The sequence below is a fragment of the Aethalodelphis obliquidens genome, unplaced genomic scaffold (genome assembly GCF_003676395.1).
Source record: "Aethalodelphis obliquidens isolate GAN/ISIS:26980383/991018 unplaced genomic scaffold, ASM367639v1 scaffold67, whole genome shotgun sequence".
Classification (NCBI taxonomy): Eukaryota; Metazoa; Chordata; class Mammalia; order Artiodactyla; family Delphinidae; genus Aethalodelphis; species Aethalodelphis obliquidens.
Genome location: NW_020838011.1, coordinates 7299101 through 7322153, shown reverse-complemented (window position 1 = coordinate 7322153; position 23053 = coordinate 7299101). Strand labels below are relative to the sequence as shown.

The window sequence follows — 23053 nt, the reverse complement described above, 5'->3', positions numbered from 1 at the left end:
CTTTAAGGCAGATCACTGCTCTTTAGAGTATAGTAAATAGTTTTTCAATGGTTCCAAAGGGTGTAGTAGGTTACTTGAATGCGTCACAAATGTGTATCTGTACAGTTTAAGAGCAGGACACTTGTAGCAAACAGATTGATAACTGCTGTAGACAGGAGAAAGAATACATTGTATAAAAATGTTCCATCTTAAAATATGAAAAGCTATATATTAACTTCATGATAAATTTTAAACCTGTCTTTTTAAATTGTATCATTATCATTTCATAGCCCTGGGACAAAATAATCAAAAACTTGTGAGTGAATGAATGAATGAATGAAATTATATTAAATTATTTCTCTTTCTTAGACACAGTCATAAAGGCAACTTTTAAAATAAATCATAGCATTACCTGCCAAATGCCACTCCATTAATACAGCAGTTCCAAGACATATCTACTTAATAGTCTTTTAGTAGATGGAAAATTGCATAATTGTAAGCTTTAGAAATCTACTACCTTCAAATACAGGCTCTTCTTAAGGCACAGGCTACATACTGTAGGACTCTACATGGAACTTAGGAGATAATATGGTATGGCAGATATTTTTAAGAAAGGAAAAAGTTACAGACAATGCCTCATAAAAAGATGTGACATTTATATGATGTGTATCATTGTGGAACAGAATAGATCTTTGTTGGAAGGATTAGATACTTTTAAACACAAAATTCAGGTACCCCTCCTTTGCTTTGTAGGAGTTAGCTAGGGGATCTGTTATATTTACTTATGTCCTCAGTGTTTCAGCTGCCAAACAATCTGTTCTTTTTCTTGGGAAAATATTGGTGTAAGTACTTGAAAAGCTTGTTTATTGATATGGAAAATTACCAGGATTTTATTCAGAATTAAACACAATGAAAATGCAAAGCTACATAAAGTGTGATATATAGGTATATTTAATATTTAAATTCCTTTATCTAGAGGCTATTTTCTGATACTCCATTTGGCTAATCCAAGCAGAGTTTGATTGGTTCCAAACAGGTATGCTGAGATATATACAACACAACTCTGATCTTCTAGGAAGTTACAGTTTGGAGTGAAAATACAGCTACAGATATAATTACAAAACTGAGCAATGGGACAAGTGGTATGTAAATGTACACACCATAAATAGCATAGAAATACATGTCTGGTATAAAAATATAAGGCAACAATAAAGGATATGATGTGTTAACATTTGAAAGAATCACATCTTTGTCTACCTAGTCATCTTTGGCTCAGTAGACAAAGCACATTATCTGTTTTGCTCTCTAGACTTTGCCTCTAGACTCCTTTCTCCTTCGACAGAGTCACTTCAAAATATTTTATCTTTTTAAAAATTTTATACTTACCTATTTCAATTTCACTACTCTAATGACAATCCTGCTCCAATTGTTTGATAGACTTCCTTGAGTACTGTGGTCCATCAAAAATGTAGTGCATGAAAAAATACAGTGAAAGCAATGTAGACAGCAGTAAAATTGTTTATGAATGTTTACAATTTTGCTTGGAAGGGGAGACCAAGTTGCTTTTCTAGTCAATCATTTAAAATTACTTCTAGGCATTTCATAGTTCAATATTTACTCTGAAGTTTTCAGAAGAGTTTTTGTAGTGCTGGCTTAATCACCTTAGCTATTCTGATGTGGAAGTAAGGCATCCACCATTTTCCCCCTTCTTTGTTCTAGGTTAGGAAAAAGACACTTTTGAACTTGAAAACTTGCCTCTAGTCATACTGTGTATTGAAACTCTTACTCAGTAGTTTTCTTTTTCTCAGGAGGAGCTAGAAGCAACTAAAAAAATCAAGAGGACTCTGAAAATTCAACAAAGCTATTGGAACATCCTTTTTATTTTCTCTGTAAAACCTCGGTTCCACATTGATAGCTCCTGGTCTTTGATATCCAAACTGTTTCATAAAGGAAAATACTGTAGAGCATCAGATTTGTAAGCTCAATTGAAAACTGTTTTCTGTTTTCACGTTTGGTTATAAAATATGTTTTTCATCATATAGCAAAACAAGTTTTTTTCTCTTAAAATGTGTCTTTTATCCCAGCCAGCTGGACATCTTCTCACACACTGTAGGAAAATTAGCCAGTCCCCCCTCCATTTACAATAGCAAAGAGAAATGAAATATCAGGCCAACTGAAAATGTACCCCTAATCTCTGTTTCCATACTTTGTTGCCTCAAAGCTCAAGCACCAGGTCACTGTGATAATGTATGATTCCAACTTATTTTACATGAAAAACCACGGTACAAAGGAAAGATATTCATAGTTGTCTTATGCATATTTATTACTTTTGTGGGATTCCCAGGTGATATATAATACATATTATATAATATGATGTCTGTTATATTATGTTATATTATATTAAATATTATACTACATACTTTATCATGTATATATTAAGTATATATTTCAACTATATATTTTGTGTTAGTCTACCTACTGATGCTCTGTGATTAAATATTAAGAATGGAGAAGATAGAGTATGAAAAAAATTAAATCCACTAACTAAATTAGCAGCCACCTGATAATGCTTTTCTTTTATATCCTTTGCCTCTTTCTGTTAATCATGCTTTTTAGACTCCCTTAATATATTCTCAATTCCCAGGGTATTGCTTATAGTAAGTGATTTAAAATAAAATGTGTGATGTGAGACCACCTTATTCAGATTGTTGTAAAATTTATATTGAATCATTTCAATTGCAGTGAGTTGTAAGAATAGAAAATAGAAATGAAGAGTTAAAAAAGCACCAGTTGCACACTGTGTAAGGAAAGCATTGTTGGTAGAGGACAGGGGTGTGATATGAAGAGCTGTACATCAATCATGAAATAAATTGGGCCTCTGCTGGTTCAGTTACACTAACTCAAAGTCTTATGTTATTCATACATTTACATTAAGGAAGCACAGAGGTTTCTGTAATGTAAATATTGGATAAACTGGATGACACTTTAAATCTGTTCTCCACTAACCACAGAGCTCAGATCATATGTTATTAAAAAGTCTCCATACTCTGGAAAATTAATTTTGATGGCAGATATGATTTGGAGAAGGGTCAAGGTTGCTTTTTTATCATATTTAAATACAGAGAAGTGTTTTGCTTACCGGTAGGAAAGATGAAAATGATGAGGAAAATAAATAGGGTGTTGACTTTGAGTAAGTCAAGTGCAATTATTGAAAATTTGTGTATTTACATAGTTCATCTATAATTATTAATTACTTAGAAATGCCCAGCAGACCAAGGATGAAGCAGAAAATCCCTATCCTGCAATATTCTCAAAGAATTTGGACACAAAAGAACCAGAGCCTCCTTGGAAGATACAGAACACGTTAGAGGCAGTGCTGGGACAGACCTCAGATTTTTCAGCACCCCTAGCAAATATAAATCAGTTAGTGAGATCTTAGACCTTTTTCTGTTGGTTTGAGTACCAGAGATGGGTGTTTTGAGAGTTATAGCTATTTGTTAAATAAAAAGAATTTTCAGATGGACTGTGAAATTTAAAATGAAGGGAAAAGTTAAGTTACATAACGATTTTCAGAATAGAGCTTCACAAATCAAGCTCTGGAAGCTCTAAATCTGAGAAGCACAGACAGTGGGCTAAGAGCTGCTGCTGAACATGCTGCAGGCTAGTACTTCAAGTTTATGGCAGGCAGTGGGAAATGAATTTGTCAGGGTGGGAATGGTAGATGGATTACATAAAGAAGAGGAAGGGAAATGTTTACTTTTGCTTCCCTTTGGGGCAAACCTATGCAACAGTGACTCTCAAATGATTAAGACCTGAATAGTTTAGGTTTGGCACTTCTATAAAGCTTACTTCACAAGCTCAGCTTTCTTTAATTTTGGTAGAAACTTAGACATAAAAAAAGTAAATATAAATGTTGGAAAAAACAGGAAGCTCTAGGATTCATATCAAAAACTTATACATTTCAAAAACTTATACATTTCAGGTTTCACCTTTTGCTTTTACTCTCAAAGATAACATGGTGACTACAGTGGATAACACTAAACTGTATGATTGAAATTTGCCAGGAGAGTAGAACTTAAATGCGCTCACCAAAAATAAATTTAAAAAGATATCATGGGAGATCTTGCAGCAGGCACTGTGAAAAATAAAATCTACTATAGGGAGAATGGTCTGGGAAGTGCAATGTAGAGCACGAGGGACACTTGCCCCGTTTAGAAGCCAACTGGTAGGAGGGCATATGAGATAACCGTTACCCCTGGGCAGTTACTGTCTTCAGGAGAGAACCATGTGTTTGCTAGAGCTAAAAAGTAAAAGGAATATGAAAAAAGATTGAGGATGCAGGAGATTTTGTTGATAATTTAAAATAGACTAAGAATTATAATAGTAGGTTTTCAGGTGTTACAGAAGCGAGGGACATGGGATCAATAAAAGGGGGGATGTACAGAGTTGTATAGAGAAGATGATTCATGAGGTAAGGGATAAAATGGTAGGTAAAGTGTGATAGTATATGCAAAGCATTTATGACAAGACCTGGCATACAGTAGGCACTCAATAAGTGTTAAATCTTGACTTTTATTATATGGCTAAGAATAGAAAGTTGTTTCCTACTGACTTTTTTTGATTCTCATGACAAAATCATAATACGTGTTAAAATGATTTAAAAGACCAGACAAAGATTAATTATTGAGATACCTTTCCAAAATTTTTAAAAGGTGTAAAAGTTGATTCAGTCAATGCCTTGTTTCTAGGCATAGTTTCAAATACCTTAAAGAAAATAAACACACAAAGTATGTGAAATATTCAAAAGTGCTTAGAAATCTTCACGTGAAGTACTCCACTAAAAAATATGATTTGTCAGAACTAGGAATGATTCCATTTCAACTTTAATTTAAATACTTAATATGTCTGGGGAAGAGTTCATAAAAAATAGAGACTTCCCTACTATCTGTGTGCTTACATAAATGAAAATCCATCAAGAATATTTAGTGACTCCTTAAGAACAATGTTTGTAACTTATTGCTGCTTTGGACTAAAATGTGGGTAGTGCAAACACACACAACATAAATCAAAATAAGTTCTCCCAAATTCATATTTCCTAACCACAAATTACTCCAGTTGTTTAAACCAGATCATAATTTGAGAATCCCTCTTTCTCTGTAGGTTCAGTGACAAATCTGCATGGCAGGCTTGATCACAGGACTGAAGACTCAGTTCTAGTAAGCCATCACACATCTGGCTTTTGAAAAGTCAGGGTTTTTCCCCCCAGATTTCACCACTAGATTAATTTTTAAATTTTGCATACAGGATAGATTTTGAAAAAGTTAGATGTATTCATTTATTTTTCATGTTTATGATATATCAGTTGATGTTTAAGTGATTCATTGTAAAATCTATGTAAAACACTATAGTCTTTACATTTAAAATGTCTTTTAAAAGTTTATTAAAATTAACGTAACTCATGACATTTATTTCTTATACTTTTTTCTCTGTATGTTCACCTACCACTGGCAATGCCATGCTTACTGATATGAAAAATATTCTTAATAGTAACTACTGCTAATGATGGATTTAGTGTATTTTTAATAAGAAGCTTTAAGTATCACAACATAATGACTACTTTCCAAAAGGTGATTTTTAATATTGTCCCTGTTGATTTTTACCATAATTTTGATTAAAATGCCATCATGAGCTAGAAAGAAATTTACATCTTACAGAGAAAAAAATGAAAATGTTCCCCCAGATAATGTATTACTTAATTTTGGTCATCTTTGAATAAAAAGTGGGATGGTACAAAGCCAGGTGGCATTTAGTCCAACCAAATATGGGTTTTCCTTCAGAAACCAAAAGGAAAGGTGGAGAGAGAAAGTGGGGCTGAGTTTCTTCTTGGGAAAGAAGGCTGACAGAGCCAGAGTCCTTTCAAGGATAAAGAGCCAGAATCCCTTCAAGGATAAAGAAGTAGGAGATTGGGGGACAGACTTGTCAGTGAACAGAATGGAGTCTGAATCTCAGCTTTTTGGGGGGTATATTTCAGGGGTACAGTTTACTTAAGTGTAAAATGGATGATATTATTTACCTCATGGATTTCTTGAGTTTTAACTGAGGAAGTGAAGTTAAAATATGTCTTAGTAAATTGCCCGGAACTTTGAAGGCACAATAATTAGTAAATAAATAGCTGAAAGCTACGCTTTTAGTCTCTTGGTAGTATCTTTGTATCCTGAGCACCAAGCCAAAGACACCAATATGTCTGGAATTTTTTGTGTTGGATACTGAGTGTGGAGGACCATCTTCTCTTCTCCATGAACACTCTTCCCCATGGAGATTTTATTCAGTCCCATGGCCTTAAATACTCTTAACTTCAGCCCTGAGTTATCTCTCAAACTCCAGACTCATCTATGCAGCTGTATGGTTGACATCTGCTCTTGAATTTCTCATAGTTCTTAAATGTAATATGTCCCAAACTGAATTCTCCATCTTCCCCTGAAAACCTGCACCATCTGCAAACTTCTCTATATCAGATGAGAACAGTTTCACCCTTTCAGTTCCTCACATCATGCTTTACTCCTCTCTTTATCTTATATCTCTCATCCAATCTGTCAGCAAATTGCTGTTTTCTCTACCATAAATTATATGCAGCATCCAGTGGTCTCACAGCACTTCCACTACTACCAACCTGGACCAAACCAGCATTATCCTTCTGGTGGATTATAGTAGTAGCCTCTTAACTGTTCCCCTTGCTCTTCCTCTTTATCCATTAAAGTCAGTTCTCAAGACAGAAGCCACAGTGATCCTTTAAAATTGAACTATGTCATTTCTCTGAGTAAAAATGAAAGTTTTTACAACAGCCTTCAAAGCCCTTTGTGATCTGTTGCCCACCACCTGTTTGACCACATCCCCTAATACACTTACTTTTACTAACTTTGCTCCAGCCACTCCCCATCTCCCACTAATTCCATCATGAGGGCCTCACCCTCATGATCTCATCTACTTAGTTACCTTCCACAGGCCCCACCTCCTACTGCCATCACATTGGAAGTCAGGGCTTCAGCATATGAATTTTGAGGGCACAAACAACATTTAGTCCATAACAAATGCTATCTTTTCAATATCAATTTTGTACGTTTTGTGCTGAAAAATGTGTCAAAGTAATATGTTCATGATGTAAAAAAAAGGAAAGAAAGAAGAAAAGAAATGTAAAAGTTCGGGTTCTGTAATGCACTGCACATGCTTTCATCAGCCTCCATCATCTGTAGCTTTTAGGTTAGTCATTCATACTATTCAAATTGTAGTTTCTTAGAAGAAAGTGTTTCCCTAAAATTGTGATATTATTCACAAACCTGTAAGAATATTAATATACCCTACATCTCTAGGCACTCACAAAGACAAAGATTATCAAACTTCTGAGATTGTCTTTTGTTTAAGGAAGGAAAAATTATCATGAGTCAAATTTTAGCCTTATAAAAGGTTATTCCTGATTGTATTAAAAAAGATAAATGCTGGCAGTCTCTTAAAGCTTTATATTCTAATGAAGTGAACATTTTTAATTTGTTTATCTAATTTGAGACTACTTTAAGACTTGCCCATAGTGTGGTGACCATCTAAGTCTGGAGTGGATGATGTTAGTCAAGACAGTTGTGAGATATTCAAGGTAACACAGAAAAGTGGAAGAGGTGAAGTCTAACACCATCACCACCATGAACAACTGCTTTCCATGGCATGGTTTTATGAGGTTTATTTTTGTTTTAAAAGTGAGTTATTATCCTTCTGACAATAGTTCAAGAATGTACTTGAAAAAGTATAGCATTGGAATCAGCGGCCAAAGTTTTAGTCCTAAATTTCTCTGTGATTTTAGGCAGGCTATTTTAATCTTTTTTGCTTTTCTGTTAAATAGTTAAAAGCTCTGAAATGTCTTTCTTAATTTAGGTTAGTTTGTTTTTTTTGTTTGTTTTTTTTGTTTTTTTTGTGGTATGCGGGCCTCTCACTGCTGTGGCCTCTCCCACTGCGGAGCACAGGCTCCGGATGCGCTGGCTCAGCGGCCATGGCTCACGGGCCCAGCCGCTCCACAGCATGTGGGATCCTCCCGGACCGGGGCACAAACCCGTGTCCCCTGCATCGGCAGGCGGACTCTCAACCACTGCGCCACCAGGGAAGCCCAGGCTAGTTTTAATGAAGCCTTGTATTTTACTGTCACTCAAGTGGTAGTATGGTTTCTTCAGTGGAAAAACAAAGGGAGGTGAGAGGAATTACTGCTACTCATTATACACAAGCCTGGTATGTGTATGTATTATGTCTGGCATGTGACAGCCACGTGTAAGGTCATTTCCAGTTCTGTAATCTTGTGATTATGAGATGTAAATCTATTCTGAGTTGAAGCGGATAGACATAGAGGTAGCTCAAGACTTGATGACCATTGGCGTATTAATCATAGTATTCTTCATATTAGTAAAGAGTTAACATTTATTGAGTGTTCTCTGCCAAGCGCAGTGCTACACATATATGGGTGTGTATGTTACACATCGTATATATCTATACCTATACTATATTTGGATCTATACCTGTGTATGTGTGTATTCCAATTAAACCCTTAGAAATATCCATAAAGGAGCTACTGTTTTACAGATATGGAAAATTAGTTTCAAGGTTTGTAATGTATCATCTCAAGGGGCATATGGATACAATGTAAAATTGTCAAGATTTGAGCTCAAGTCTAATAACCTCATAAGTTCAAGCTCTTTAATCAAAGATGAGATATTAGGTGGCCACATGGACTGAAAGAGTTAAAAACAGGAACTGTGGAGAACACAGTAATGAGAAACAAGTAGTGAATAAAGTCCTATTAATAGCAGTCTGGGTTACCTGAGATTGCATAGAATACACTTGAAATGTTCTCCACAATCCTCAACCCTGAGAATGGTTCATTACATAGAGAGTGACTATTATCCAGGAACAAGAAAGATGGTGCCTCAAGGCCTGCTCTCAACAGAATAATAGTGAGAAAGCTTAGCTGTGTTACCAGACACTCCGGTGCTGAACTTCTGATTCTTTACTTACTGGCTGGTTCTAAGAATTTAGGCACATTGCTTAGCCTGGTACCTGTACGATGGAATTAATAGCACTGACTTCGTATTATTATTGTCCTAATTAAATGATATGGATCTGTGTAGAGTTCCACTTATTGACTGGCACTAGTGGTCATGCTGAATATATGTCATTTTATTAGTATGGCTACTGTAATTATTGTTTCTATATCATGTAATTATAAAAGAAAATGTTTGGTGAGATGCCGGCAGGATGGTAACCATAAAGTGACAGTGGAAAGGAATATGCTTTAAAACATAATCTAATTTTAATTGAGATTATAATCTTGAAGTCTAAATTTCCATATTATGAAGTAAAGAACCTGCTTTGTAATCATCCTTGAGACCAGCCATTTAGTTATTCTTTTTCTGGCTTCCTTTTTCTTTCTGCTTTGACTTTTGAAAAAAAGCCAAGCCTCATTCTGGTTTTGAAATTGAGATCACCAGATAGCTACGACATAAAAATAAGCTCTGGGAATGATTGAGAAATTCTATAGCACCGATCACATTAAACTAAGAAGAAAAAATATGTGAGCTAAACATAGACAAATAAAGATAATGTAATATATAATGCTATGAAATATATTTCAGATTTTGCCTGCTTGAAGTTTCTAGAAATAAGGTATATTATTAAAGGACAGTCTTTACTAAGTTATTTTGGGCATGAATTTTCTATTCTGTGAGTAAAGCATTGTGCCCCTAATGTTGACGTTTGAAATTGTTTAATTTGAAACCCAATAGGACACTTGAACACTGAAAATTAGGGGTAAATATGTGGCTGCTTTTGCCAAATTAACTGCACTAGCCAGTTGCTTTTGCTAATTCACAGACTTTCAATTTAAAAGGACAACATTTCATAGATATGGATTAAACATTTGCAAAATGGCTTGATTCAGTTTAAGTCTCAGTGTGCAATCTGGAGAAAATTTAGAATGACTGCATGTCTTAGGTGTATCCTTTATACTGCCTTCATTGTATTTATGTTCATATAAACCAGCTACCTCCTATATCCAAGCACACTTTCTCGCAAATAATCAGGGCAATTTTTAAATATTTCTTTTGTTTTAATGTAAATTATAGTTTTCAAATACTGTAGTTAATCTCTCTATATCTATGCTTTTTAAAGAGAACTGCATTGTTAACATTTTAGTTAAAGTCAAATTATAACCAATCTGGGGAGCAATTCTCTTAATGGACTGAGGAGTAAAGTTTCCTTTGTTGTAGTTGTTGCTTGATTTTTAAGGAGAAAATTATCACTAATTAATTTATACTACAAAGAGTGGCTTATTCTTTATTTCAAAATGGTACATACTTAATCTGTACTTTATCATCATATCAGAGGATATATGATTTTGTTACTCTGGTGGTATCATCTTCTGAGTTAGTGAACTGAGATGTAATGCCCAGTGGTACAAGGTGAAATGTTCATAACAGAAAGCACTATTTTTATCATAGCTGTCAAGGTCAAGACTCTGGGCCAGACCTTGCATACACTTCAAAACAAATGTTGTGTTGGATTCTGTTCATTTTAACAACATAAATACTTTTTAACTCCCAAATCTTTATCTGATTAAAATTTTAAATTAATTTTATCTAATTAATTTTTAAATGAAGTTGAAAATATATAACCAAATATCAAGTGTTTTGCACATTCACATACACTTTCATACATATCCTATACACACTATTACTAAAGCATGTTGGTATTTGTTTGGGAGAACAAAACTGCTCAGCATCTTAAGTATCTATTGAAATTACAGCAATAAAATGTGTCCAGTAAATTAACAATTAAAATACAACTTTAAAATTATCTATAGCAATTTGTTATTGGAGAGAAATCCAGTTAATCAAAAATTAAAGGGAAATTATAACCTCTGCTTTGAGAGATACCATGGATTCTATTATTTTCAATAAATGTTCATCCTTGTATACATTGGTTATGGAAGTCTTTGAAGAGTCGCTGAAATTCTGTGGCCTTTATTTTAGTGGAGATTGTTAGATAAATATAAAATGGTAGTCTTGTGAATTACAGCTGTACACAGTTTAGGGGCCATGTGTCAGTCCATTCCAAACCACAGAGGGCTTCATGGGTTAGTTATTATATCTCAAAATGTCCATGTTGCCAAAGTGGAGAGATACATCATCATATCACTGCATAATGTCTTTTCATGAATACTCCACAGGACTCTTGGTATTTAAACTTGTGAAACTGAAATTAGTTTAGCTTAACTGTTTTTATCTTAGAAAACCATATCATCATCAAGGAATAATTTTAAGTAATAATTCAATCAACATGCATTACTTGAGCATGACAAATATTCCATCCCAGGTTATTTAGTACATAGATATTATCTATACATAACTTATTCAGTATATTTCACATTTTAAGTATTTTCTAATGTTGCTAGCTGTTAGTTATGAAGTATGGAAGTTCTGATCTTAGAAATAAAGTAGGATAGGAGGTAATATTGGTACATAATACATTTTTTTTTTACTAAATTTAAGGATATTCTGCTCTTTTGTGACCTATAGGGGAGGTGTCTTACCCTAGACTATGAGAGGGAGTTCAGTTCAGTAGAATTGATCATTGACCCTACATGATACAGCACTTCTATAAATGACATAGATTTAGAACATAAAAATCTGAGAATAATACAATCCTAAACAATTTCTAAAGTGACACATCTATATTTTATTTATAATTTACAATATAAAGTATAACTTAATAAATATAGAAAAGTTATAATTTTATATATAACTATAATTTATAATAATATGTGTGTATATATCTTTTACTGAGAGACAAAAATTTTTTGTCTCCACACACATACAGACACACACACACAGGATGCTATTTTTAAATTGTCATTCTGAGCGTCTTTTAAAAATGTGTGTATTAATACTAAACATTAAACAAGTAATGAATGCCTAAATATGTGCCAGACAACATGTAAGCAATAGCCACATGACTGAGTTATTTAATGGAATAATGGCAATGAGTAGTTTTTACTTATATTTATATGTCCAGTACAATTTATGACATACAAGCTTGGTTTATTACATATATTGAATGAGTGAATATGTAAAGGATATGTAGCAATTAATTTTACTTTTTATTTATAAATATTATGTAATTCCTTTGAGCGTCTATCAATATTTGGTGAGCCTAATTTATATATATATATATATACATATACATATCTAGAGAAAGAGATATATTTAAAGTATTTATCAATAGTATTCTTGTTCTTCTCTGATATTGTTTTCTAATATTCAAATTAGCCTTATTGCTTTCAATCATTTAAACTTAGATTCTAATTAGCCTATTCTAGATTCTAAAATAGGTTAGGTCTCATGTTTCTGTTTGCAAGCATTCAAGAAATGTTACCTAGTTGAAAATCTATTTTAATGTCAGTGTTTTAACACAGTACTTATTTTTTTACTGAGCATATATTTTAAATGTAAGGATAAATCTGCTATTACTGTTAAATTTTGGTATAAATATTATTGGATATATTTTGAGTTGTAATTTCCTTCTAGCATGTTGTGTTATGCTGTTTTTCTTAATTAACACATCTTTTAAATTTCAGCTAACTATCTTGTGGGCACCTTATTTTGAAAAATCTATTTAAAAAGCAAATTTGACATAGCTTATATTCTCTGACAATTCACATATGATAGAACTATGGTAAAAATCTTGTTCATAGTGATTTTCTGTCATTCTTAATAAAGTATAATTGGATAAATCTAATGACATTTTTGAAGGTTAATTATATCTTGAACTCTATAGACAACAGCAGTCTGTGCATTTATTATTCTCATTTCCTTCTACACATATATATTTATATATATATTTAAATGATCTGTATATTTTAATTCTAATGGGGAGAATTATAATTTAATTATAAATTACTAAAACAGTATTTTTTACATTACTTAAATAATTTTTTTCCTTGGTGACCATGCTTCTGGAGTATTGACTTTGAATTATAAAGTGGATTCATTTAAGTATCCCAAGAGTGAAGGACTTTTAACATGAAAATATTTTGGAAACATTAAAAGTAATTTAAATGACAAGAAATAGTTGAAAAAATCCTAACTTGTCAACTATACATTTTTGGTAATTTTGAGGATTTTTAAAAATTCCTAATCAGAGTAGACAGCACCTTTTCGCACTTTTAACAAATGACAGCCTTCATTAATTTGAATATAGATGACATGCATCTTATGTTTAAATTTAAAAACTGACTATAACATCTTTGCTTTTAAAGTGATACATATGAGAGTTAGTGTTGGTGATCTGTGCAAAACTTCTAAAGTAGTGAGTGAAGATGAAATATTATTTTTTACTTGCCAGAACTTAATATTTAAACAACTCTGATTACCAGCTTTTTTAAGTTCCTGCCATACCATTTAGACCCTAAGAAAGACGCAAATGTACTGCTTATACCAGTAAATACTGATGAATATGTACTCAATACAAAGAACTATGCTTCATATGATGAAAATCAAATGAACAGTTTCCATTCTCCAGAATGTTTATATGGGTTGGGCGTAGATAAGAATTCATACACATAGAATTTTGGCAAAATATTTTCTACCTACCATAAAAGAGACGCTAAACAAATGGTTCAAAGTTCTAAAGGATGTGTAAGGAAACAATATGTAATCATGGATTTAGCACAAACATCATAGAAAAAAAAACGTAGCACTTGGGGCTTCCCTGGTGGCGCAGTGGTTGAGAGTCCGCCTGCCGATGCAGGGGACGCACCGGTCCGGGAAGATCCCACATGCCGCGGAGCGGCTGGGCCCGTGAGCCATGGCCGCTGAGCCTGCGCGTCCGGAGCCTGTGCTCCGCAGCGGGAGAGGCCGCAACAGTGAGAGGCCCGCTTACCGCCAAAGAAAGAAAAAAGAAAAAGAAAAACGTAGCACTTAAAATGAGACTTGAAGCATGGACAGAATAAGAACTATTAAAAATAGTTTCTGTGCCTCCAGAGGACTGCTAAGATAATCTTATGAAACATGTTAACATAGGATGCATTTTTTTCTCCTGTTTCTTGTCCAACTTGAGTGAACTTGCATAGTATTTTCAAATATTTAGGTGACGTGTCATGTGAAACAGCTTTGCTCCAGAAGCTTCCTTTATTTTGAATGAACTATATCAAGTTGGAATTTAGAGAAATTTTACTGCTTACCTAAATAATTTTTGTTGAATATTGTCATGATTAAAATGTAAAAAGTAAATTTTACTTTTATGACTATTTATTTTCTGTTTCCCAAATATATCATAGCTTCAGGGTATAGAGTATAATTTTTATTTTCTCACCACAGTACAAATATTCCCTGCCACAGCTCTTAACAGAAAGAATGTCCTCAAAAAAAGAAAATAATAATACACACAGAGCCTTCCAAATGTGTTCAGATTAAATCCAAGTTTATCATGAACTACAAGCTTTTTTACCTCGCCCCCCAATTTACATTTCTTGTCTTTTGGCCTAGAATGCTTTTCCTGCAATATTCAGAGGCAGATAAAGGAGTTTCTCAAGTGCTGGAAATTGCAAGTAGGTTAGTATGAATGGAGATAGTGAGTGCGGAAGGAGGTCACATTTAAAGGGTTTCTTAAATATTGTGTGGAAACTTGTAGGCTATGCTAGCATTTTGTAGGAAAATTAACTGGAGTTTCCCAAAAGAGGACATGATCAAATGCTGTGGAGAAGTATGGCAACAAGTAGGCTACATTCTTAATAAAAGCAGTGGCAGTGGAGTGGAGTGTGTCAACATGTGACTTAAAATGAGTAGGTGGATATGCATGTATGGAAAAATAATTTAAGAAATTGTGTTCTGCATGGAAACCAAACTGTTTGGTAACTTTTACCATGGGGAGAAATGGGGTCATGCGAGATTGATAGTTTTGTTGTTGTTATGTGTTTTGTTTTGCTTCACTTTGTTTCCATTGATGAGTTCTGGAAATTGTATCAGGCTCCTGTTAATGACTACAGGAGGGAGGGAAAGGGGGAGAGAGAGAGTGAGCGAGCGGGAGAGAGACAGAGACAGAGACAGAGAGAGAGAGAGAGATTGATTGAGAGTGCCCCTGAGCATGTAAAAGGGATAGTAGACACTTGGAAGATTACTCTCAGAGAGTTACAGTTCCTAATTCAAATAAAGATTTTTTTTTTTTTGATAAGAGCAAAGACATTTCCATTTTAACAGGAAGAAAGGTGCATATAGGTTTGGAGATTTGGTGGTAGGAAAATAAGAAAGTTCCTCTCTGATGACTTCTATTTTCTCAGCGTGCACACACACATATACCATGAGAGTCACAAAGGAACAGAGCTTGTAAGGACTTAGAAGAAAGAGGAAAAGCTACAAAATAATCCTTTCAATAGTGGGAACTGAAGTTAACTAAGAAAATAATACTAAGATTGTGTAGCAGCATTGCATGTCTCACTTGGATTTAGGGCCATGATTTGAAGGCAATGGATAATTACGGTTTTGTGATATTTTTCTTGGACAACATTAAACCCTACAGTTTTCCTCTCTATACCTCTATTTGGATTTCTTTAGCCACCTCAAATTAAATAATGCTTTAGACATAATTATTATCTTCCCCCAATACATTTCAGATATAGTGTGCTCTGAGAAAATGGTACCAGTATTGCCAGTGCAGTTTAAGCCAAGCACCTTAGAGTCATTCTTAAGATTTATCACTCATGAACCTGATCAATTAAATATATCCTGAAATCTTGCTGATTTTACCTCATATTCATCTCCTGAATTTACCTACTCTTATCTATCACCATTGGATCCACTCTTGTCCATTTTCGGACCAATGCAACAGAAACAAAAAGGCCAAATGCCTCCAACCGTGTTCCTTTCCAATCCATTGCATGTGCTACAGTGAAATGATCTCTTAAACACTACTTTGATCTTCATGCTTAAGACATTGTAATGACCTGTCTTTACCCGTTAAATAAAAGTCCCAAATCATAGAAGCCATAAGGTGTTTCTGACCTGGTATCCTCTTCCCTAACTTCATCTCTGCCTCTTTATTCCTACTATCTCCCTGATCAATATTTTAGTGTTTTTCATATCCCTATTGGTCCTCCTCTTCTTTTGGTCCTTTAAAAAGACTTTACCCTCTAAGGCACTGCAGTACTCCTCAAATTGGATAACTTACCTAATCTTTTACATCTCAGCAGAGACTCTGCTTCCTAAGGGAAGTCTTCTTTGACATCCCAGTCTAAATTAAGTGTCCATATTCACTCCCAAGCTCTTTCTCTTTCCTAGAACAATCATATTTATAATTATTCCTACAGTACCTTTAAGACTCATAAAGGCAGGGCCATGTCTATCTTTTTTACCTTCATAACCCAGTAGCAAGGAAACTTTCTGGCCCACACCTGCTGAAAGCATTTTGTTCAACTACTGAACAGAAAGATACATTTATCTACTTTTTACTTACATTTATATTGTTTCCTATTTCCAAAGTTCCCATGGAGGGTTGAAAAATAGTGTAATATGTGATATCATATAAAGTTTTTAAATTAAAAGGCACTCATTAAAAAGAAATGACTTTTGTTTCATGTGTGATAAATGAGTTCCAAATATGCAGAATATGTAGATCAACAATTCATGTCTGAGAGCAAATCGTGTTTGAAGTGAGAATAGTTTTACTAAAAAGGATGAAAGAAGAAAAATTGGGTAACTTAGCTAAGAATGGTACTGGTTGCTACAGCAATCCTATTACAAGAAAAATAATATTTTAAATCTTCTCCTAATCATTTAACTACAAGAATGTCCCTAATATTATCAAAAAGCTCTTCTTATCTTTCAAATACCTTCACATTTGCTCTGAATTTATGAGAGCATTAAGGCTTTACTATAGCTATAATTAGATCTACTGAAAAAGTACCTTCTCATTTTTGTCAATTCCTGATTATACATGGGGATGGCAGAAAACCTTAGCATGGATTACTAAAACCCCAGATCATTTATAGCACATGAAAATTGGCTCCAATTCATTATGTCTATCAAAAACTTCCTTTGAAATACAAGTTTACCTTTAAGCTTAGCAAATGTTCATTGATACTTGAATAAATGCTCTTAAGTATATATAGTGAGTTTTCAAAATATGAAAAAACATAGATGGTTGATTAGCTTTATGTTAACTAAGCTCTAAAAAGTAATCAAACCATCAGTTTGATGGTCTTTACTTTGTCCATAATGGGCAATTGGAATATTGAAGTTTGGCTTTATTACCCATTGAGAAGAAAGAAAGATACAAAAGTCTAGGGAATCTACAGAATAAAGAGACTTACTTTGTTAGCATTTACTTACCTGACCACCAACTTAAGAAAAATATCGGAGAACATTTTCTTCATGTGATTCTAAGTAGTTCAGTGACATTTTTCGTGCCATGCCATTTACTCATGTGTGCATTACATAACAATACGTGAACACCTTCTGTGGTCAAACACTGCGATGAGTACTGTGAATGGAAAATTGAATAAGGCACAATTTTTCCCCTTTGTAGAGCATTATAATTTTTATAGTATAAACATGACTGATATTAGAATAGATGCATGTTGAATCAGTAAGAATCTCAATGAAAAGTTCTAAAATGGAGTAAAATGTAAAACAAATGCCTAAAATCTGACTCCTCCTGGAATCAATATAATAATAATAATGTGAATTAATAATAATGTGAATGATATACCAGCTCAATTGTGCATTCTCTCCATTCTAACAGAATTTTGTGAAGGTTTTAGCACCTACTAATTGGTTTATTTATTAATTCAACAACAAAATTTTAAGTAACTACTGTGTACCATGCCATTCTCTGAGCATAGTGGAAATTTTGTGTTTCTTCAACATAAGTTGTGTTAATAATAGCATAAATGAAAATTATACTCAAAGCACTTCTTCAGTTTTAAATACATATGAGTATTTACCTTTTATAATATAATTTCTTATAAGCTCCTGTAGCATAAAAATCACTAAAAATATATCTATTCTAACATGTGTAATTTAAATACTTAAAATACATATTTAATTATCTGAATGAATAGGCTGTTATTTATGATTCAGAAACCGATGAAAAATTTTTGAAATTAATGAAAAGATGGTGTTATATGTAATCTGTGTATACTAGTCAAAATAATGACATTATTCACAAAACAAACACTGCATCTGTTCCAGGGAAAAGCTTAGTCTCTTATTTCTTTTGACAGTGTGCAGACCTGGGTTCTTCAAAGCTTCACCTCACAGCCAGAGCTGCAGCAAATGTCCACCTCACAGTTATACCCATGAGGAAGCTTCAACCTCTTGTGTCTGTGAAAAGGATTATTTCAGGAGGGAGTCTGATCCACCCACAATGGCATGCACAAGTAAGGAAACCCATGGACATTTGGTGATGCTAACTTTCACCAGTTTGAAGAAAGAGCATGATGGAGCCTGTTACATTCTATTACCATTTCCCCTAAAACAGGCATAATGTTTAATCTTCCAATATAGTATTTCACCAGATTTCAACCTTCTTGAGTAAGCATTGAGAAATTTGAGTCTTTTTTATCACTTACTGTGAGAAGCATCCATTTTCCCTCATTTCAAATTCAACATCTGAGCCACAAATATGGAATTTTTCCTTTTATTTTATGATTTATTTTAGTGTTCATGATAGCCAAACATGACTTTGACAAATCCATTTCCCCGTTTCTGGTAAACCTTTTTTATTTTTCTTCCTCTTCGTCTTCCAAGGCAGCTTTCTGATCACAAAAACATGCAGTACATGGCACTTCTACCTTCTCGTTCTAACCTGCCCCACTAAGCTGCAAAGACCAATGAGAAGGTCATTTATAAAAGAAGACAGGAAACACTACACAAACATGGAGAACTGGGGGTTGGCAAATCATATTTAAGAGTCAAATATAAAATCAGTTGTCAACTAGGATTTTCAAGTAGCTGTTGTGTTTATTAACAGTGAGTGTCCTTAACTTATTAATTATATGATCAGGTAATCTTATAATGAGTAGATGAATATTAAACATTTAATTCCAACAGTTGCAGTGGGTATATCCACATCTATCAATGTTTTGGTGTTTTTGTTTTTCTAGTGTTCCACATGTTTCTGGAAAGGAAACAAATTTATGTGTTAGTTTGCTTCATGGCAATACTTCTTTAGTTTTTCTACCATAGTCTCTATAGCAGATCAAACAAAAACAGAAAATTGAAGGGAAGAACAGTGAATCCCATCTCCCCATAACATTCAGTTTCCATGACGTCCCATGTTTTACTATTTTAGATCCCAGTAAGTTGTAGGTGCTTTCAAAGATGAAGACACATTTTTTTGAAATTTAGTATTCACGTGTATCATACAAAAAGACATACAATTTCTTTACTTAAATAATCACAAACTGAAATTTTATCTGAATTTCAGTGTCAGTTTCATCGTGTCAGTGAAACATATTTTCATAATTTCTCAAATCATTGATATTAATTAACTCTGTATTGCTAAAGATCATTCTTTATCACATTCTGATAATTTTATGGGTTAGATGATTACTAATTATAAACAATCCTCTTCAAATAAGTAAATGACATTATTATATACATTTTTTGAGAGGATACATTTGAATTGAGGAGATATAAACAATGATTGCATGTGATGCATATTGGTTTCAGTGGAAATTGCTTCAATTATTCAGAGCAAAAGAAAGCCCAAATAGTGGGGAGGAGTGTTGGCTAGACTGTAGTTTGGTAAATTAGGGAGAGAAAACCATATCTTGACCTATTTAAATTTTATTAATTTTGTAAGTATTCTTTCTTTAAGTAGTCCATGCATGACTTTTATCTTTCTCAGCACAAATGTGAGCCCCCATTTCTGTAAATTTACTAGGTTTGGGAATGGTGGAGAACCCTGCTCTGGTGGCAAGGACTGCTTAGCTTTCTTTTAGGACCTGAGGCTTTATATTTTCTCTGTCTCCAGGTGTGTGAATTTCTAATACTGTATCTCAAAAGAACACTAATTTGTATGCATTTCTCAAAAAAGACTATTGGGAGTCCTGTAGAAGATCTTTCTAATATATAATCTGTGAGTGTGTGTGTTCTGTTCTTAGTTGCATTCATAATAACACAAATTCTTCATATGATGATACCAAATGAGATGGCTTGATTGATGTCTCTTTGGCTCTTTGCTATTAAATTTATGGTTTCAACTACTTTTAATGTTTTTTTCTGGTACTCTGGACAACAAAATGTTATAAACCTGTAGGAAAAGAAAATCAAACAAAATTCAGATTCTAATGAATCTGTTCAAATTGAGGGTACTTCTCACAGCTCTACTTTGGTTCGTGCATCACATCTATTAGCAGGACAGTGAAATTTCATTACATTGTTTTTAGGTGCATGTCAGTCTCAGTCTCCACTGGTTACCTCTACTTTAGGGCTTCCCTTGAATATGAGTTTTATTTTGAATTTGAGAGGCATATGTGCCCCCACCCACATGCTGAGGGGCTGTTAGTAGCAGAGTCAAGAAAAAGAGTCAGACTCTGATGCAGTTTTTACAGATTTAGAGGAAAGGTGGTAACTGAGGGGTGTATTTCAGTTGGTAGAAAAAAACCCTCAGAAGTTTGATATCTTTTTGAAGTAGACAAATTTCAAGTATATTTTACCTTTTTCTCACAAGTAGACCTGTAACATTTTGATCTCAAATTACGTTTTCTCCATAACCTTCCACTATTAAATAAATAAGGTAGAGGGAATAGAAAAAAAAAAAAACCTTGTATTTCCATCTTAAGTGTTTGTTTCAACTTAAAGTGACTGTTTTAAATCGAAGTGTGTGAGGTTGTATGGAAAAATTCACAGGTTTCAACCACAAATATAACTAAAGTGGAGATTGTTTTGTCAAAACTGGCAGCTTTTACGTTATGGGGTTCTTTAATTTTAAGTGACATTTTATAAATGGTACGTAGCTTTCTTATTACTTTTAAATTTAGTCCTCAGTAGTCATGGCTTAATAAATTTTAGGTAGAAATTAACATTAATTTCTATATTTAGAACAGACAGCACATATTAAGATAACTAAGCTATGTCATCCTAAGTAGCTTAATTTATGCTTATGAACCATTCAGCTACCATCACAGTCCATTTTATTCCCTGTTGGGAAATCTTTACTACGTCTGAAACAAATATAAATGTATTTTCTCTTTGAGAACATCTGATCATATGATATTAACAGCTGACTGAAGTTGTAACTCTGAGTATCTAAAAATCTACTATAGATTCAGACATGATGCAATGAATTCTTTTAAAGACTCTATTTTTTAGAGCAGTTTTAGGTTCACAACAAAATTGAGAGGAAGGTGTAGAGATTTCCCATGTATCCCCTGTCCGCACACATTCATAGCTTGTCTCATTATCAACGTCCCCCACCAGAGTAATACATTTGTTACAATTGATATGTAAACAAGTTTAATTCTCTTTAGTCTGCTAACTATTATTTCAGAAATAAAATAATATACACATGAATATTATTTGTTATTTATATATAAATTTATTCTGCTGATCTTTCAAGGTCAGAACATGTTCATTCTTCCTCTTATTGTGTTTTTGAGAATTATTTTTAAAATAAATTTTAGGTTTCCAATTAAGTAAAATTCACAATTTTGCAGAAACACAATATTAAAACAATATCAAAGTAAGCAAACTCTTATTACAGATTGCAATGTTGATCAACTACTTAAATCCTAGTTCTTTCTTGACATATGAGGGAGGTTCCAAATTCTGTTGGTGGTTTATCAGTAGCTATGCAATTTATTTTGAGATAAACTAAGGCTATTTTTTCTACTTTTGGTGGAATTTGTAGTCAAGAGCCACACTAATAAATCCTATTTCTACCTGTGCTTATTGCTTAGTAAATCCTTCATGTTTACTTCCTAGGTTTCAGGGATGAGTATCACTGAGGAAGTAATCTGTTCAATCCCCAAGGAGAATTTGTCCTTGGACTTGCCAAAGAACTTGCCACTATTTGAATACATAATTATATCTAACATTTTTTGCATAAATATTTTTACTCCATAATTCTTTACATATACACTAAGCAAAACATCTTTATTTGAATTTGCAACTTTGCCAAGATAAGTCATTTCTATAGTATACCAACCCCACTATTGTTTCTACAAAGGTATAAGAAGATTTTTCAAAGATTATTACAAATTGATGACTCTTGCATTCTCCCTGCTTAACAGATTGATTGCAAATCCATTTTTTTCCCTTCAGACCAGAGATTTGTGTAGTAAACAATGCTTAATTTTATCATCTCAAAATTTGTTTTTTTCACTTTACTTTGCAAACCAGGACCCCCCTCAGCTCCTCGGAATGCCATCTCAAATGTTAATGAAACTAGTGTCTTTCTGGAATGGATTCCTCCTGCTGACACTGGTGGAAGGAAAGATGTGTCATATTATATTGCATGCAAGAAGTGCAACTCACATGCAGGTGTGTGTGACGAGTGTGGCGGTCATGTCAGGTACCTCCCCCAGCAAATCGGCCTGAAAAACACCTCTGTCATGATGGTGGATCTGCTTGCTCACACAAACTATACCTTTGAGATTGAGGCAGTGAATGGAGTGTCCGACTTGAGCCCAGGAGCCCGGCAGTATGTGTCTGTAAATGTAACCACAAATCAAGCAGGTAAGTGTGATGTCTAACCAAATCGTGTACCTTAGGCCGAGCACTGTCAGTCATCTCCACAGCTCAGGGCAACGTTGCCTGAGACATGAGAGACGACTTCTCATTATCCAGAGGGTTAGGACTTAAAGTAAAATACATCTTGAAATGCTTTATCTTAGCTTTAAGCAAATAAAAGCTAAGGCTTTCTTAGCAGACACATCCATGGACAGAAAAAAAAAAAAGATAGGCTTTAATTGAATTTTTTCATTAAAAAATACATTTCTGGCTCAAATCCATTTGTGGCAAAATTTTTTATCCCATAACTTCACACA

The 23053-nt window shown here is 33.7% G+C and overlaps 1 protein-coding gene across 1 annotated transcript in view; it reads left to right on the top strand.

The window, feature by feature from the left end:
* Positions 1-22807, top strand: part of LOC113611059 (ephrin type-A receptor 5) — a 148732-nt gene extending 125925 nt beyond the window's left edge. The window contains exons 4-5 of the mRNA XM_027089637.1: positions 18284-18439; positions 22407-22807. Of these exons, the coding sequence (XP_026945438.1) occupies positions 18284-18439; positions 22407-22759 (509 nt within the window). The 3' untranslated portion in view covers positions 22760-22807. The remainder of the gene's footprint in view (positions 1-18283; positions 18440-22406) is intronic.
* Positions 22808-23053: the final 246 nt, after the last annotated feature.